Source organism: Sitophilus oryzae, unplaced genomic scaffold (genome assembly GCF_002938485.1).
Source record: "Sitophilus oryzae breed Bouriz unplaced genomic scaffold, Soryzae_2.0 scaffold_381_pilon_pilon, whole genome shotgun sequence".
Taxonomy (NCBI): Eukaryota; Metazoa; Arthropoda; class Insecta; order Coleoptera; family Curculionidae; genus Sitophilus; species Sitophilus oryzae.
This window is the reverse complement of record NW_022146953.1, coordinates 2139318-2157586: the sequence shown is the minus strand read 5'-3', so window position 1 is coordinate 2157586 and position 18269 is coordinate 2139318. Positions and strand designations below refer to the sequence as shown.

Genomic DNA, 18269 nt, shown 5'->3' with positions numbered 1-18269 from the left:
CACTCTATACATTAGTTGATTTTCGAATTCTGGGAGAAAAATAAAGGTGAGTTTTATAGAAGTATATGACTAAAATGTAAGGTTTTTGAATATTATTTAACATTTTCAACAATAATTTTTAAATTACAATAAAAGCTACCTAAATTGGAATTTACCCGGTATAGCCTAATATGTAGTTAAATTAACTATTGTACTTTAAATCAAATTAAAACTTGATCCAAAAAGTTATACAGGGTGAGACAAAATTAACATTGAACATTGGTTACCTTTAAAAGCATGTTACTCTCTTGTTTTAAATAGAACACCCAGTATATTATTCCGATATTCAATGGAGAATAGGTAGTAGGCTAATGTAATTCTTTATAATCTAATAATGTTTATTAGAATATATTCGTAATTCTTATTGCTCTGTATAATATATGAATAAAAACACTTATTACGCATGTACTTATAAATAAATTTTATTGTTTTAGATATATAAATTAAATTTGTAACAAAATAATGTAAAAATTAAAAATACTTATAAAATAAAAATCACTTGATTTCTTTAGGAGCCAGTGGCCATTCAGGATGTTTCGGAAACCTGAAAAAAACAATATTAATAATTACTGAATAATTAATTAATCAAATTATACACGCAAAATCAGTAAACAAGCACAATCAAAAAAACTTACTCTTCTGAAAAAGCGAAATCGAAGACTCTACCATCTTCTCCAAGATCAAGTTTCTTCAAATCATCCAAATCCGTTTGTTCTAAAGTAAAATCAAATAAATCAAAGTTCTCTTTGATTCTGTTGGGAGATATGCTCTTGGGGATCACGACGATGTCTCTTTGGAGTAGATATTTAAGCATGATCTGTGCGGGCCCTTTCTTATGCTTCTGGGCTATGCGATTGATTGTGGGGTCAGTTGACATGCTAGGCAATTGTTTGTGTCTGCAAAAAACAGAAAAATTAAGCAAAAATGGATAATAATATTTTAGAACTGTTCTATCTTTACTCATTTCCTTAGGTTCCGAATATATGATAAGTAAAGTTTACTCAAAAAGAATTAAAATAAATAAGTTTCAAATTAAAATATAAAATTCCTAATTATTGTGACTTACGGTAATCCTAATCTCTCGAAAAATACGTGAGCTCCAGGGTTGGCCAAAGGAGAAAACCCGACCACTACCAAACCATTATCTTGCGCATATTTAACCAGTTCATATTGGGGAAGGAAGACGTGAATTTCTATTTGCAGGCACGCTGCGCTGGTTTGATTCTAGCATTTTTCAAAATTCTTTCTATTTGTTTAACGTTGAAATTTGATAATCCTATTGTTTTGGTCCGGCCTGCGTCGACTTGCTCTTCCAATTTCTATAAAAGAATATAATGTGACAGAAAAAAACTACTACTATTAATTCTACATTCTACAGTCTACAGTCTACAGTCTACAGTCTACAGTCTACAGTCTACAGTCTACAGTCTACAGTCTACAGTCTACAGTCTACAGCCTACATTCTACATTTGAATAAATAAAGAAAAACAATACTCAACAAACAATAATTTAAAAAAAAATTGATAAGATTATTTAATATAATATACAGAGTGAGTTATGGAATAATAAAAAGGCAATAAAGAAATTACCTTCCAAACAGCTAGGTGATCAGTGGGTTCAGTTTCAATTTTTGCACTCTGAAATATGTCAATTTGTTTGGTACAAATCGGAAAATGGATCAAATACAAGTCTACATAATCCAACTGAAGTCTTTCCAAAGATTTCTTCAAATATGGTTCGACTCTAAAATACACAGAAATATATTTTTTTCGGAGAATTTTTCGGACGTAATTTTTGAAATTAATTGTGTATTATTGCATAACAATATCAGATACGGGAAACTAGTATTATTTTTTTTACTAATAATTTTAATTAAAAAAAATGATCGTTACATAATATAAGAAATTAGAATTTTTAGAATTTAGAATGAGTGGGAGGGGGGTTAATCACTTCGACCTTACAGATCCATTGTGTCCCCCTTTCTTGAACCATAACTCATCATACAGTCCCAGGGCTTTGACAAAAGCCAGTATCTGGGACGGTTTTATAGAAGGTAGTTCTCCATCTCCAATATCAGTCGTTTGCCAAAATTCATGGCACGAATGGTTGTCGTCTCGGCGCACTCAGTGATGAGGTGTACTGGTGTTTCACCATCTTCCCCACAGAATCTGCATTCGCCGTTTCTTCTTAGTTTCAATCTACTGAGGTGTTCATTGAGGAGACAGTGTCCTGTTAAAAACCCCGTGAAAATCCGAAGATTGTTCTTACTCAGACCCAGGAAGATCTGTGATTTTTCTTGACCATAAGCCCTCAGAAACTTCCTCGAGTGTCTTAGACCATTGCAAGATTTCCATTCCAGGTTGCGGATGGAATCTTCCAAGTTCTTGAGTTCCGCCTTGAGTTGGTTACCACTTGGAAAGCAGAACGGTTCTGGTCCAGTTAGTGGAGTGTTTTCTCCTTTCCTAGCTAGATTATTTGCTTTTTCATTGCCTTCTATCCCTAGGTGAGGACTTTGTTTTCTTTGCCTAATTTATTCAGATATAAGAAATTAGTAATATAGTGATTTTATTCACCTGTCAGCGTTTACAGCTTCCATAGGTAACTTAGTAGTAACGAACAGCTCTTCTCTCTTGACTTTGCCTGATGAAATCCATTTTTTTAGTACCTTTCCAATAACGTGCTCGTTTTTGTAAGCATAGGCTGTATCTATGTGCCTGTACCCTGTTTCCAGGGCCACTTCCAATGCTGTCTCTAAGGCTTCTTCATTAGCAGTCTGCAAAAATATTTTATATCTTAATTAATATAAGCTTATATAGTCTTGGATACGCAAAACCATAAACAGAGCCATAACTCCCTTGAGACATTAACTAATAATGGAGTGCTTTAAGCACTTATGGGACACAAACCTCGGAATTCATTTACTCTGAACGAATTTTTATAAAACTTTTTGCATTGTATTGTTAATAAGATATATTACAAAATTTACCCATTTAAGTTCGTTGCTTTTACACTTTAGTAGGTATTTAAATAAACACACATATACAAATGCATACATACAAGATGGCTCCGTGTTCCGAAAAACCTCTGTATCAGGATTTCTATTTGAGATTTTCACTCCATACCTTTGACAAAATATGCATTTAATGGTAGTTCACATTTTAAAAATATTTTTATAGATATACAGAGCGAGTCAAATATATTTCTACACTTACGTTTTAGTTTTTCAAATGAAGTGCTTTATATTTGTTTTATTCAGTGAATTTGCTATAAAATTTCGGTTCCAAAAGTACCTTAATATCATAGAGTATACTGAGTGGTTTTTGAATTATGACCACGTCCATGAAGACGTCAATCTAGACGTCCAGGAACTTCTAATCGAGACGATCGACTTACTAAAAACTATACATTTTAGTCGTATACTTTTCTAATAAACCCGCTTTTATTTTTTTACTAAAATCCGAAAATCACTTAATATATAGGGTGTTCCATTACAAAAAAACACAACTTTGATATGTAATTTTTTTTTGGGACACCCTGTAGAACTCTATATCATTTTAGAGAATGCTTTAAATTGACTTACATAAGCTCACAAAACTTTTGTTCTCTTTGCAAAAACCGCGTCGTATATGACGCGCCACCCTGTATAATTCCATTTCAATGATTAGAATATAAGCAGAATAGGTATAGCTTATGCATTAGATTTATTTATTTCAATAAATTTACAGAGAAAAAAATTAAAAAATCAAAAGATTAAGAAGGAAATAACTAAGAATTTACTAAAATTACTAAAATAAAAAATAAAAGCAACGAAAAAAAGTTAAACATTTTAGTATGTTATCTATTAAACACATTACAGAAGGTTTCACATTCACAGTAACTGAATTACGAGGTAAAATCTCTGGGCACTCCACTATAACGGGAATTAAGATTTAAAATTTTAAAAAAAATTGAAATTAAAACAAAATCAAACAAAAAAATAAAAAATCAAATACAACAGTTTACCTCATGTCCTGCGCCTCCTGTACCAAGTCCAACAACAGGAATTTTAAAAGTACCATTTAACGATTTCGTTGGTGCAGACATCTTAATACACAATTAGATATATTTTACAATTTTTTATAAACCGTTTATATAGTATGTAAACAAGATCTGATCGTTCACTGAAATCCAGTCAAAAATTTAATTTGTTTATATACTACAGATAAAACCTGAAATATCTAGAACATCATTATTTTCTATCTTTTTTCAAAGAATGTATGAGAAAAATGTAGCAGATGAGTAGAGCTGAATTGTGGCTCGTCACTGTTATGTTATTCACGTTCGTACCATACTAAAAGTATCAAGGATGACAGACTTTTTTTTAAGTTGTTTGATGAGTAATATTTGGTAATATACATACTTAAGTAGCTATTTATTTGTCCGTTATTTTGTTCTAAAATATTATCTTGAGTAGAATTGGAGGTATTGTGCAATTTATTATTAGGCTACGTGTGTGCTCAAAAATTGATCAGTCTGATAAATCATAATTTTTATTTACATATGAGATGTTAATGTACAGGGTGGCTCGAATTCGACGCTCATCATTGGGATTTCGGAAACCGTAAGAGATACAGGATCGGTTAAATGGAGGCAAAGTTGCGCAATTTGATTGTCAATAAAATGCCGTATTGCTTTTTTATTTTTTATTTATTTTTGTTGCCTAAAATATTCTGGTAATGGAATTTTCTGTACGAAACGTCGGCAAATATCAAAGTGACTATACAGGGTGGCCCATCGAAAACGTTCCACAAGGCATAACGGCCAGGGTAATTTTTTTTCAGAAAATTCAAAAACACGTCAATTTTGTTTGTGAGGGGGACAACTTTTGCCCCAAAAATGATTGGAAAATCTTCAACCCTCTAAGCGGGGGTGTCATCCCTCGATTTTTTCAAATTGGAAAGGGGGGTCCAGTGGTACCGCAATGAAAAGGGCTTTCTATTCTCTATACTTTCCTGCTTCGTTTTTGAGGATCGGTCGAGTCGTTGGGAAAATATAATGGATTGAAATTTAAAAAGTTTATTTAAACATTTATCAGAGTAAATGATAAGCATAAATTCCTTCGACCAATTTGCTGTTTTTTCTTATTATTTCTAGATGTTTACAATCGGGTTGCGCAGATATGAACGCCATCCTGACAAACACCTTTATGGCAAAATTGTTCGGCAGTTAGTAGCAAAATTTCGCGAAACTGATTCTGTTATGAATAAAAAGAGGCAGAGGAAAAATCCTGTAGTAAATGAAGCTATGGAGGTATTCGTATTGGGCCAAGTTGCCATGGACAGTATTCTCAGTACCAGAAAATTAGCCAATGAGACCGGCGGGAATCGTACAAGTTTCCAAAGGATATTAAAAAAACTCAAGTTCCAGCCGTAGAAAATTAAGTTTGTACAAGAACTCGGTACAATACGATTTTGATCGTTGCTTGCAATTTATGCAAACTATGAGTGAACGAGTGGCGAATGATAATAATTTCCTATTTAATGTGTGTTTTTCGGATGAGTGTACTTTCTTTTTGAACGATGTAATTAATCGGCACAACTGTCGGTACTGGGCTGAGGACAACCCCAGGGTTTTTCACGAGGTGCAAAACACTCAGAAATTAAACGTGTGGGCTGGTATTTTTGGAAATTCTATTGTGGGTCAATTTAACGATATTGAGAAGAACTTCAACGTACAAGTCACAGAACAGCTATCTAGCAACTACCGCACCTGATCGTTCAACGTTGTGGCAAGTGAAAAAATGCGTAAACATCTAGAAATGATAAGAAAAAACAGCAAATTGGTCGAATTTACCCTTAATTATCATTTACTCTGATAAATGCTTAAATAAACTTTTCAAATTTCAATCCTTCATATTTTCTCAATGACTCGACCGATTTTCAAAAACGAAGCGGGGAAATATAGAAAATAGAAAGCTCTTTTTATTGCGGCGCCACTTGACCCCCCTTTCCATTTCAAAAAAGTTGGGGGAGTCATCCCCCAACTTTTCGGGGGTGTCAACCCCCGCTTAGAGGGTTGAATATTTTGCAATCATTTTTGGGGCAAAAGTTGTCCCCCTCACAAACAAAATTGACGTGTTTTTGGATTTTTTGAAAAAATAAATACCCTGGCCGCTATGCCTTGCGGAACATTTTCGATGGGCCACCCTGTATATATCATGTTTTTTTTACCTCGTTATAAATCTGTTATATCTGTTATTTAGTAACAAATAACTGGTTTACGATAGGTGTAATTTTCTAATGATAGGTCTGGTTTTCATTCAAAGTAAAAAAATAATGTTTAAATACTTTATTTTTTTAAAAAAGTTCTTTATTGATATTGATGTTAGTTTCTTATTCTAATTTATGATTACAGGGGTCTTCTTGGAAATGGGTACTCTGGATGGTCTAAAAACCTGCAACAATTAAAAAAAGTTAAAATAGTTAAGTTAAAATAGAAAAAAATAAAAAATCTAAACTCACTCTTTGGAGAATGACATAATGGCTTGTCTACCCTCCTCGCCCAAGTCCAAACTTTCCAAACTTTTTAAATCATTTTCACCCAGGGAAAAATCAAACAGATCGATATTCTCCTTAATTCTGCTTGGAGTGACGCTTTTTGGAATAACAGCTACCTTTTTCTGAACCCAGTATTTCAGTAATATTTGTCCAGAGGTTTTGTCATGTTTTTCGGCAATGGTTTTTACTGTGGCGTTGCCTAGAAGATCTAGGGCATTGGTTCGAAGCCTGAAAGATCATCATTTATGATTAATTTATTTATTTATTCATTTTTGATTTTTTTTTATATTTTTACTTCTTTTTATCATCTCTATATGTTTTTTATCGACTCTATCTTTGCCAAATTTATCTATACTACGGTATTTGCTAACTGCATTCTAAAGGAGAACAGAAAAAACATAATTTTTGGTTTATTTCTAAATTTCTGTCTGATATAAGCAAATAAAAATGATAGTGTGATTAGTTTTAGTTTAAGTTGATAATCAAATTAAACTGGTAGAATTAAACAAATACTCACGGCCTTCCAACTTTTTCTAAAAACTTGTTGATTCCTGGATTACCCAAGGTTGAATAGGAAATCGGCAAAACTCCATTTTGTTGCAAAAAATTCACCAATTCAGGTTGTTGAAAAAAGATGTGTAGTTCAATTTGATTAGCCGCTGGTTTTATTCTTGCATTATCCAAAATTCTCTGCACTTGATTAATATTAAAATTAGAAACACCAATAGCTTTGGCTCTGCCCAGATCAACTTGTTCTTCTAGTTTCTATAAGGTTTAAAAATATTCATTATCTTGTTTGAATTTAAATAGTTAACTTAAGTTAGAGGACTGGATGATGCATATTTTTTAGTCTATTTTGTATAAACCCTTACTTTTTGGTTTTAAAATGATCCAGAAATAGTGATTTTTTTGCTTTACTACTAATAACTGAATGAAGGAAGAACAAGAAGGTTTTCTTGACTTACTTTCCAAGTTGCTATAAGATCTGTATGCTCAGGTTTGGCTCCGCTTTGCAATAAACTTGCTGACGTACAAATGGGAAAATGTATCAAGTATAAGTCTACGTAGTCTAGCTGTAGTTTTTCCAAAGACTCTAACAGAAATTTTTCAGCCCTAAAATTGTATATTTTCCATATAAAATTGATAAATACAGTATGTTCGAAATAAAATCAATTTTAAGCAAATTCAAGATTTAATTTCCAATATATTATGTCGAATTATTAAATATTTTTCAATAATACTGAGTTATACTCCTGCATGATGTTGCACACGTACCTAGAGCAAATTTGTAACATTATAAGATTTGTCAATTTTAACACAGAAACTAAAAAGTTTAAAATAGGAAAGCATTTTCTAGAGTTCTGTACGATTATCTACAATATACAAATGGCGCTGGCTTAACTTTATTTATAATACTCGTAGAAGAACTAGACAAAATTAACGTGGGTCTAAACACTAACTGGATCTAAATCTCACGCTTTCTATATATAATGGTACGTACACCATTCAAACAGAATGAAACTATGACGCTCAATGTTTATTATTGTTGGGGGTTACAGCCATTGGTGTTACAACAGCGAAATGAAACACTAATTCACCCCATTACACCAAAACACACTACTTTTGCACTGTACGCGTCAGATTTAATCATCTGCTGATGATGCTAACATGATTAGCGAAACGGGCATCCAGTGCAAATATAAAATGTATGTTTTGTGGTGAATTAGTCATTTATTTTGCTGCTAAATGTCTAGTAGAAAAAATATGTACTTTTTCATTTATTTGTTCACTAAATCTAGGCATGGCTTGTATTATTGACAAAAGTAAATTTTGCAAATTTTGTCAAAACAAGTCAACAGTCGATCTATATGACTATGTAAGAAGTTTTTGACAGAAATTAGAATTGACAAAAATTTTGCCGAAAAATTAGAGGTCGAAGCTGAATTTTAAACTTCCTGATCCAAAGAGAGTTGATTATGAACACGATGGCCATACTATAAATGGTAGTAATTGACAAACGGAAGCGAACCGTTTTTACCTATTTAGGAAAATATTATATCTAAAAAAAAGGTTTTGCACACAGGCGCTGTCAGGTGTTGGCGCGGCCCTGAGCATGCACACATTTCAAAAATCCATCGTGCTGGTACAATTTGGTACAGATTCGAAACATAATATGTTTCAAAATATAATAGATATCTACCTGTCGGGATGTACCCCATTTGGGGGCAACTTTGTGGTGATAAATATGTCCTTCCTGGATAATTTTCCTGAATGAAACCATTTTTGCAAGACCTTTCCAATGATATGTTCATTTGCATAAATCGTGGCTGTGTCTATATGTCTATAACCAGCTTCGAAAGCTGCATCTAACGCAGCTTCTAGTTCTTTTTCATCTGTAGCCTGGAAATTGCAAGAAAATATCAAAAAATTTATATTTTAGATAAAGTAATTGTTACAAAATAAAATACTAACTGTGAAAGTTCCAAATCCAACTGCCGGTATTTTAAATTTGCCAAGTAAATCAAATGTTTGAACTGCCATGGTCGCAATTGCAATAACAACTTATTACTATAACACACACAAGTAAAATTATTCACAATGATATTTATATCGCTGTATTTAGCTTGAATACACCCAGAGATATCGGGAGCACGCTGTTATAGACATAATGATAACGTTTATAAACACTTTTAAATGTAAAGGTTGATATGTAGTTTCAATTTTTAAATGCATCCATCATGAGTTGGCAAAATAGTAGGTAAACACAATTTTTAATAAATTTTATCGTATTGTTCAAGTGGCATTTTGATTAACTCATTATGAAATATTTACTAATATTTTAAATATATTCATTCTTATTATGTAAAGTTTTTTTATGTAAACTTGATATAATGTGATTTTAACAGAACGTCAACCGTTTTTGTAGATGTATCTGTTTTAAAAAAACTAAAGATTTCTCGAATATGAATGAGATAAACTTTCCGAAACGTATAGACATTTTGTAACAAATAACTGTTAACGATAGATATCATTTTCTAATGACAGGACTGGTTTTCATTGAAAGTAAAAAAAATTAATACTTAAATACTTTATTTTTTAAAAAAGGTACTTTATTGATATTGTTAATTTCTTATTCTAATTTATGATTACAATGGTCTTCTTGGAAATGGGTATTCTGGATGGTCTACAAATCTGCAACAATAAAAAAATGTTAAAAAATAATTATAACATTTGAAAATTAGATCTCTAAACTCACTCTTTACTGAATGACATAGTGGCTTGTCTGCCTTCTTCTCCCAAATCCAGACTTTCCAAAGATTTTAAATCATTTTCGTCCAGAGAAAAATCAAATAGGCCGATATTTTCCTTAATTCTGCTTGGAGTGACGCTTTTTGGAATGACAGCTACCTTTTTCTGAACCCAGTATTTCAGTAATATTTGTCCAGAGGTTTTGTGATGTTTTTCGGCAATGGTTTTTACTGTGGCGTTGCCCAGAAGATCTGGAGCATTGGTTCGAAGCCTGGAAAATCATCATTTATTATCAGTTTACTAAAATCTTTTTTTTTATATTTTACTTGTTTTTTAGTTTTCATTTTTTAAATATTTTTACTGACTTTATGACTATTTATTTTATAGAATTTTCATTTAGTTTTAGTTTTAATTGATAATCAAATTACTTACTATAAAAAATATATTAGTTATTGGTAAAATTAAGCAAATACGTACGGTCTTCCAACTTTTTCCAAAAACTTGTTGATTCCTGGATTACCCAAAGTCGAATACGAGATAGGTAAAACTCCATTTTGTTGTAAAAACTTCACCAATTCAGGTTGTTGCAAAAATACATGCAATTCAACTTGATTTGCAGCTGGTTTTATTCTGGCATTATCCAAAATTCTCTGGACTTGACTAATATTAAAATTGGAGACTCCAATAGCTTTAGCTCTGCCCAGATCAACTTGTTCTTCTAGTTTCTATAAAGTTTAAAAATATTCATTTATTTTATCTTGTTTGAGTTAGAATGTAAAATCTTAAGAAAGTAGTAGTTTTTTGGCAAGATCTTCAAACCGATAAAAAGTTTTCAGACTTTGATGTCCATTTTTTGTCTAGTTAGAAAAAATTCTTTTTTGGTATAAAAATTATCCAGAAAGAGTGTGAGATAGAAAAAGAAAGTTTTATAGACTTACTTTCCAAGTTGCTACAAGATCTGTAGGCTCAGGTTTAGATCCACCAGGGCCAGATAAGCTACCAGATGTACAAATCGGTAGATGTATCAAGTACAAGTCTACATAATCGAGTTGTAGTTTTTCCAAAGACTCTAGCAGAAATTTTTCAGCCCTAAAATTGTATATTGTCGGTATAAAATTGATAAATACAATCAAAATAGCAGAAACGATAAAAACTGTAAGAACTAAATGGTTCAGTTGATGTCTAGTGAGACATATTTCTATTAAAAGGCATAACTAATTGTAGTAATTCTAAAGTTTATAATGCACTGCTTTACTAACTTAGTAAGAAAATAAACATATAAGGGATTATAGGAGAAAATTTATGATTAGATAATTAAATCCAATTTGTCTAAAATTTTAACTATAATCTTTAGTTCGTTTTGGAATTTGTATAGAAATTTCTTCATGCAGATTTTTGGACTAGTATTAATATTATCAACAACATAGAATATAGTTTCTTTTTAATATGTTTAACAATTAGAACACACAAGTTTCAAAAATCCATCGTGCTAATACAGTTTGGTACAGATAATATTCCCAAGTTCTACTTTTATACCCCTGCCTAAGAAGACCAATGCCAAAAAGTGTGAAGATTACAGACTTGTCAGCCTGATGAGCCATACCCTAAAAATATTTCTGAAAATAATACACCAGAAAATTTACAAAAAATGTGAAAGGGACATAAGCGATTCGCAAATGGGGTTCAGACAAGGGTTAGGCACCAGGGAAACGATAGTTGCAACACAGGTGCTTGTTCAGAACTGCTACGATCAGAGAAAGGATGTGTGCCTGTGTTTCATAGACTACGAAAAGGCATTCGATCGCGTACAGCACCACAAATTAATGCAGCTCCTCAAAAGACTTGATATAGATCATAAAGACATCCAATGCATTGAGAAGTTATACTGGAACCAAACAGCACAAATAAAATTGTCCAATACCATGTCTAATCCCATACAGGGTTGCGTGTTGTCTCCAGTCCTATTTAATTTATACTCAGAAACTATTTTCCAAGAGGCTCTGGAGGACGTGGAAATGGGGGTCAAAGTTAATGGAGTGTGGATTAATAATATCCGCTATTCCGACGATACGGTCTTAATTGCAGACAATATACACGACCTACAAAAACTGGTCAACAAAGTAGGAGAACAGAGCAAAGCAATGGGTTTAAACATCAACATCAAGAAAACTCCATCCTAACATTTAACTCAAGGCCCATAGAAAGAGTAGATAAATTTAAGTACTTGGGCATCTGGCTCTCCGAAGATTGGACATCAGACAAGGAAATTAAATGTCGCATCGAACAAGCTCGGCAGGCATTCTCGAGGTTTCGAAAAGTACTTGTCTGTTCTGATTTTGACCTTAGCCTTAGATTAAGATTCGTAAAGTGTTATGTGTGGTCGGTGCTCCTTTATGGTATGGAAGGTTGGACATTGAAAGCAGCTACCATCAACAAATTGGAGGCTTTTGAGATGTGGCTATATCGCAGAATCCTGAAGATACCTTGGACGGCTAGATTGACAAATGAGGTTGTTCTCAGACGCGTTGACAAGGAGCGTGAATTGTTTGAATTGATTAAAAAGAAAAAGACCGCATACCTGGGGCACATAATGCAAAACGCCAAATATCAATTCTTGCATTTGTTGATAGAAGGCAAGATCGAAGGCTGGAGGGGTATCGGAAGGAAGAAAATGTCTTGGCTGAGGAATATTAGACAGTGGACAGGGCTACTCGATGTTCAGTCGTTAATACACACCGCCCCGAACAGAGAAGCAATGGAAAATGTTATCGCAAACATCCATTAATGGATCTGCACTAGAAGAAGAAGAAGAGAATATTTCCAAAATTATAACAGATATCTACCTGTCTGGATGTACTCCATCTGTAGGTAACTTTGTGGTAATAAATATGTCCTTTCTGGACAATTTCCCTGAATCAAACCATTTCTTCAACACGTTTCCTATGATGTGTTCATTTCTATAAACTGTAGCAGTGTCTACATGTCTATAACCAGCTTCAGCTGCATCTAAAGCTACTTCTAATTCTTTTTCATCTGTAGCCTATAAATTGAAGGAAAATATCAAAAAATTAATATTTTAGACAAAGTAATTGTTTCAGAAAAAAACTTACTGTGAAAGTTCCAAATCCAACTGATGGGATTTTAAATTTGCCAAGTAAATCAAATGTTTGAACTGCCATGGTCGCAATTGCAATAACAACTTATTACTTAAACACACACAAGTAAAACTATTCACGATGATAGTTATACCGCTGTATTTAACTTGAATATACCCAGAGATATCGAAAGCACGCTATTATAGACATAATGATAACGTTTATAAACACTTATAATTGTATAGTGTTAATTTTAAATACATACATCATGAGTTGGCAAAATAGTAGGTAAACACAATTTTTAATAAATTTTATCGTATTCTTCAAGTGCCATTTTCGATTAACTCATTATGAAATATTTACTAATATTTGAATTATATCCATTCTTATTACTTAAAGTTTTTTATATTAACATTTGTGTTCTGATATCCTTTAAACTTAAAAATGTTGTACTAGCAGACCTTGCAGTCGAACTTTGTTCTTTTTAGAACCTCTTTTAGTACGAATTGGTACAAGATAGCTTAATAGCCGTAAAAAACTCATCGCAACTTTATTAGAATATTTTGAACGGGAAAGCGGTAGTAATGGCCCTTTATGTCCCTTAAGTGCCATTAAGAAGGTGAGTTTTGTTGATGTAAATAATAACCGTTTATATATTTATAATTAATTTATTTTTGTTTTCTAAAATATTTTGATTAAAAGAAAATATGTAAAATTGGGCAACACTGCGCCGGTCAAGCTTAATCACGTGACCAAAAGTTTATTTAATATGAACTTATATTTACAATACTTCGTGTGATATGTGATTCTTATATTAACTTATGGTAATGGCCTTTTTTGAAAAGGGTATTCTGGATGCTCAATAAATCTGCAACAAAGAACAGAATAAATAAATAAACCCTCAAAAAATTGAGCAATAAAACTCACTCTTTACTCAACAGGAAAGTGGCCGTCCTTGCTGCTTCACCCAAATCCAAACTTTCCAAAGCTTTTAGATCATTTTCGTCCAGAGAAAAGTCAAACAAGTCGATATTTTCCTTAATTCTGCTTGGGGTGACGCTTTTTGGAATGATCGGAACATTATTCTGGATCCAGTACTTCAGCAATATTTGTCCAGCTGTTTTGTGGTGTTTTTCGGCAATGGATTTTACTGTGGCGTTGCCCAGAAGGTCTGGAGCATTCTTTCGAAGTCTGAAACATCATCAGTCAGCATTAACCATCATCAACTACTTATAAATTTAATAAAACAATTTTTTGTTTTGTGTTCTGCCAACCTTTGAGCGAAAAAATGGCCCCAAAAAGCCTAAAAATCAGTTTTTTTCGCAAATAGCTGCCAAAATATGCAATTTACAAAAATTTTAAGCTTAGACAATCACCTACAAAAATGGTCCTAATCATTTTTTCCATAGAATTAGTAGTTTTCGAGATATTCCGCATCGAAGATCCCTGTATATTTTCTCTCCAAGTTTTAACGCTACGAAGATAGATTTCATAAGGTTATCATTGATTGATAGAACAAAGTCTTTAATAACTTGCTAAAATTTAATATTTTTTGATTATTCAAAGTTTATTTAAGGGGTAGAATCAACAGTTATCATATTTTGGAACTTGTTTGAATTTTGTCATATTTTATGATAATAAAAAACATTCCTTAGCCCAAAAATTTTCAGATGTTTACTCACTTATTCATATTTTCACTAATAATAGCTTATTTTTTTATAACAGAGTCTTTTTAAGCAACTCGAAGTGTTTGTTTAATCATATTTTTAATAAAAACAACTATCTGTTAGTGGTTTTTCCTGTTCTTTTTTGGCATAGTACATATATATATATAAAAAAAAAAAATTGTATAATTACGAATAGTCGAATTGGTTTCTTTTACGAAAAACTACGAAAAATAGTGTCAGGATCATTTTTTAGCCAAGGACCCAATCTCCACTAAGCGATAATGAAAATCAACTACATGCAATATTTCGGCCAATATTGGCGAAAACCCGTTCTTTGACCTTTTAGAGCTGTTTTTAATCGTTTTCAGATTTTACAAAATGTAACAGGACCTTTTGTAGACAATGACCTAAGCTTCATTTTTTATTTCAAGAAAATTTTGTAAATTGTATATTTAGGATATTTGCAAAAAAACTGATTTTTCGGCCATTTAGGACCATTTTTTCAATAAAGCTGGCCGAGCATCGCTGTTACATTTTTCTTAAAGTCTACTACTCAAAAGGTACACAATCCGTCTAAAAAGTAAAGTTTGACGAGACTTGGGTCTCTTCGTGTCCTTATATGACTATTATCTTTACTCATATAAAAAAACATATCAGAAACTAGTAATTGGTAATCTTCCATTAAAAAAAAATCGAATTACTTACGGTCTACCAACCTTCTCATAGTACTTGTTGATTCCCGGATTGCTCAAGGTAGAATAAGAAATGGGCAAAATCCCATTCTGTTTTAAAAACTTCACCAGTTCAGGTTGTTGCAAAAAAACATGCAATTCAACCTGATTGGCTGCCGGTTTAATTCTTGCTTTATCCAGAATTCTCTTGACTTGACTGATATTAAAATTTGAAACTCCAATGGATTTCGCTCTACCCAGATCCACTTGTTCTTCTAGTTTCTAGAAGGTTTAAAAATACTTAGTTATTTCATTATAATGTTTGAGCTAAAATCGTGATTTAATTTTTAAGATCACTGGAAAGTAGTACTTTGGCAAGAGCTGCAAACAAAGAAAAATATTTTTCTTACTTCTGATGTTCATTTTCCCCAGTCTAGGTTATAAAATCCCTACATTCTGGTATTAAAATTCTCTAGGAAGAGTGAATTTTCTCTTTGGTCTTAGTAAAAAGAAAAATAAGGTTTCGTTGGCTTACCTTCCAAGTAGCCACATGATCTGTTGGCTCAGGTTTGGCTGATTCTGGCCCATGAGCTAAAAAGCCCGATGTACAAATGGGTAAATGTATCAGGTACAGGTCTACATAGTCTAACTCAGTTTTTCAAAGATTCTAACAGAAATTTCACAACCCTAAAATTGTATATTTTCGGTAGAAAATTGATTAATACAATCAAATATCAGAAACCAAAAAAAAAGCTATAAGGACTGATGAATTGTTCAATTGAAATGTTCTGGTTGGTTCTGTTCGGGTTACAGATAATCTTTTAAAATTATAATAGACTTTTACCTGTCTGGGTGCAATTCTATCTGGGGGCAACTTGTATGATAAAACGTTTTCGGGATAATTTTCCTGAATCAAACCATTTCTTCAAGACGTTTCCTATGATATGTTCGTTGCCATAAATTGTAGCTGTGTCTACATGTCTATAACCAGCTTCGAAAGCTGCATCTAACGCAGCTTCCAATTCTTTTTCATCTGTAGCCTAAAAATGAAAAATAAAATATCAAAAAATTAACATTTCAAACCAAATATTTTATAAAGAAAACCAAATCCAAATTCAAATCTTCCATTCTTCAGTCATTTAACACTAACTGATACAAAAATTCAACTATTTCAACAATTTCAGAGATATTAAAAAAAAAAAAAAAAAAATATTATAAATTATTTTTTTATAATATAGCATTTTAACTTACTGCAAAAGTTCCAAATCCTACCGCTGGTATTTTATATTTACCAGCTAAATCAAACGTTATTTGCCCTGCCATGGTCACAATCTCACAGTAAAAGAGATATATTTTAAAACTATTCGTGTGATAATTTTATACTTATGTTTTTAAATCTAATATACCCTGTAGTTATTTGACGAACGCTAATATAGATATAATGATATAGCCTGCGGCCAAATACAAATACATTTTTTTATTGACTAGTATGTCTCAAGTGGAGTTCGTGCAACATATTATGAAATACTGCTTTAATTTTATCTGTATTATTACTGATAAAATAGGCTCAAGGAAGATTTCAACAAACGATGATAGAAAAAGAAGATGACGTCCATACCAATCCGTTTATTTTACTAAAAAAATTTAATTTCTTTTTTAAGTTGACTATGGATGGGTTTATCTATTATTTCGTCATGTGTCATCGCTTGTTTTTTTTTAAGCAGTCTTATTGGTTTATTTGAAATTATAACTTGCGGTTCGTAAAAAAAACTCGAAATACCAAGGTGTGGTATCAAATTATTCGTAAAAAAAAGCTTTTTCCAAATATGCTAATGAGCTACCCTAGTTCCATTTGGAAAAATTCAGATATAATTAAAAATATGATTTGGTCATCTTTTAAATGGCTAGGACAAGACAATTAAAACATAGATTAATCAAATTCCATTTTTCTAAGGTTCCTTAGAAAAATTCTCTAGGATTGAATTTTAAAATACGATTTATTAAGCGAAATGTCAAAAGCTGATATATGATATGTCATTCTTTTCTAGAATATAATTTTCTATCGAATAAAGTATAAAATAAAAAAAAAAAAAAAAATCAAAAGTTGTAGTCATTTCCTGGTGAAGAAGTCACTAAAAACAATTGAATACGTCAATCAATCCTAATTTATGTCATATAATTTCTAAATATACATTACAAAATAAAAAAATGTTTTATTTTGAAAAATAAAAAAGTTATATGAGTTATATGAGGTGCCTGACCGCTGAAGTACAAGTGATCCTTTTAGAGAGTGTCAACTTTATAAAAAAAAAGCCAAGTAGTTAAGTGACAAATTCCTTGCGCTCAATCTCTAATCTCCATTAAACTTAAGGACACAGACGCCTATTTTTTTAATCCGGTCCCTCGCTTCGTAGTCTTCGGTCGTCGATGTTAAAATTGTAATTCGCGCGCACAGGAAAGGGTAAGTTTTTATGTAAATAACCTAATATTTTCAATTTTTTTTTTGCTGTAGATTGTCACATAAGAATTTGTTATGGTAATAAAGAAAAAAATAATAGTTTTACTTTGATTTCAGTTAAAATGTCTGTAGTGTTCTCGTGAAAGCCAGTGGTTCCTTATAAGGCCAATCGAAAATTTGACGGTTGGCCTTGCTAGAGTACATGGGCCTTACTAGGAACATTTACAAATCATGAAAATATGAAGCGGGAAAATTGAAACAATGTTTTATGTTTAAAATATTATTATTTATAAGGGTTATTCAACTTTTTAGCTAAAAAACATTTTGGCCTTACAAAAAACAAACCCATAAGAAGGCCATTATAGGTAATTTTTGTTTTTAGTAATTTCATTCTAAAACTCATTGGCAACTTATTTGTTATCGATTCGTTGAGTTTTTTAAAGAAGGTTATAATACGTTAAACATTTAATTTTTCGTTTAAATGAAAGAGCTTTTTATGTAGTTTTAGTAAAAGCGGATATATTTTGATTATTACAACTCTAGTTTTAATTTGA

At 31.9% G+C, this 18269-nt stretch overlaps 3 protein-coding genes and 1 pseudogene across 4 annotated transcripts in view; all 4 read right to left on the bottom strand.

Annotated features, from left to right (window-relative positions):
- The window catches only part of LOC115885433 (aldose reductase-like), a 67408-nt gene extending 58166 nt beyond the window's left edge, over positions 1 to 9242 (bottom strand). Inside the window, exons 1-6 of one of the 2 annotated variants that reach the window (XM_030904351.1) lie at positions 9048 to 9226; positions 8776 to 8975; positions 7541 to 7688; positions 7093 to 7340; positions 6540 to 6803; positions 6352 to 6472 (exon numbers count right to left, since the gene is read on the bottom strand). In XM_030904351.1, coding sequence (XP_030760211.1) covers positions 6427 to 6472; positions 6540 to 6803; positions 7093 to 7340; positions 7541 to 7688; positions 8776 to 8975; positions 9048 to 9116 — 975 coding nt within the window. In that variant the 5' untranslated portion in view covers positions 9117 to 9226 and the 3' untranslated portion in view covers positions 6352 to 6426. Of the gene's footprint in view, positions 1 to 6351; positions 6473 to 6539; positions 6804 to 7092; positions 7341 to 7540; positions 7689 to 8775; positions 8976 to 9047 lie in introns of those variants that run through there. The other variant, XM_030904350.1, reaches the window with a different exon arrangement.
- On the bottom strand, positions 447 to 4356 carry LOC115885432 (annotated as a pseudogene).
- A 406-nt stretch (positions 9243 to 9648) lies between the features above and the next one.
- On the bottom strand, positions 9649 to 13096 carry LOC115885435 (aldose reductase A-like). The gene is made up of 6 exons (XM_030904353.1): positions 12935 to 13096; positions 12668 to 12864; positions 10763 to 10913; positions 10302 to 10549; positions 9832 to 10095; positions 9649 to 9767 (listed from the first exon to the last, which is right to left on the bottom strand). The coding sequence occupies exons 1-6, from the start codon at positions 13001 to 13003 to the stop codon at positions 9722 to 9724; spliced, it is 975 nt and encodes a 324-aa protein (XP_030760213.1). The 5' UTR covers positions 13004 to 13096; the 3' UTR covers positions 9649 to 9721.
- Positions 13097 to 13642: 546 nt separating this feature from the next.
- On the bottom strand, positions 13643 to 16595 carry LOC115885323 (aldose reductase-like). The gene is made up of 6 exons (XM_030904200.1): positions 16509 to 16595; positions 16147 to 16297; positions 15793 to 15902; positions 15292 to 15539; positions 13847 to 14110; positions 13643 to 13787 (listed from the first exon to the last, which is right to left on the bottom strand). The coding sequence occupies exons 1-6, from the start codon at positions 16578 to 16580 to the stop codon at positions 13739 to 13741; spliced, it is 894 nt and encodes a 297-aa protein (XP_030760060.1). The 5' UTR covers positions 16581 to 16595; the 3' UTR covers positions 13643 to 13738.
- Positions 16596 to 18269: the final 1674 nt, after the last annotated feature.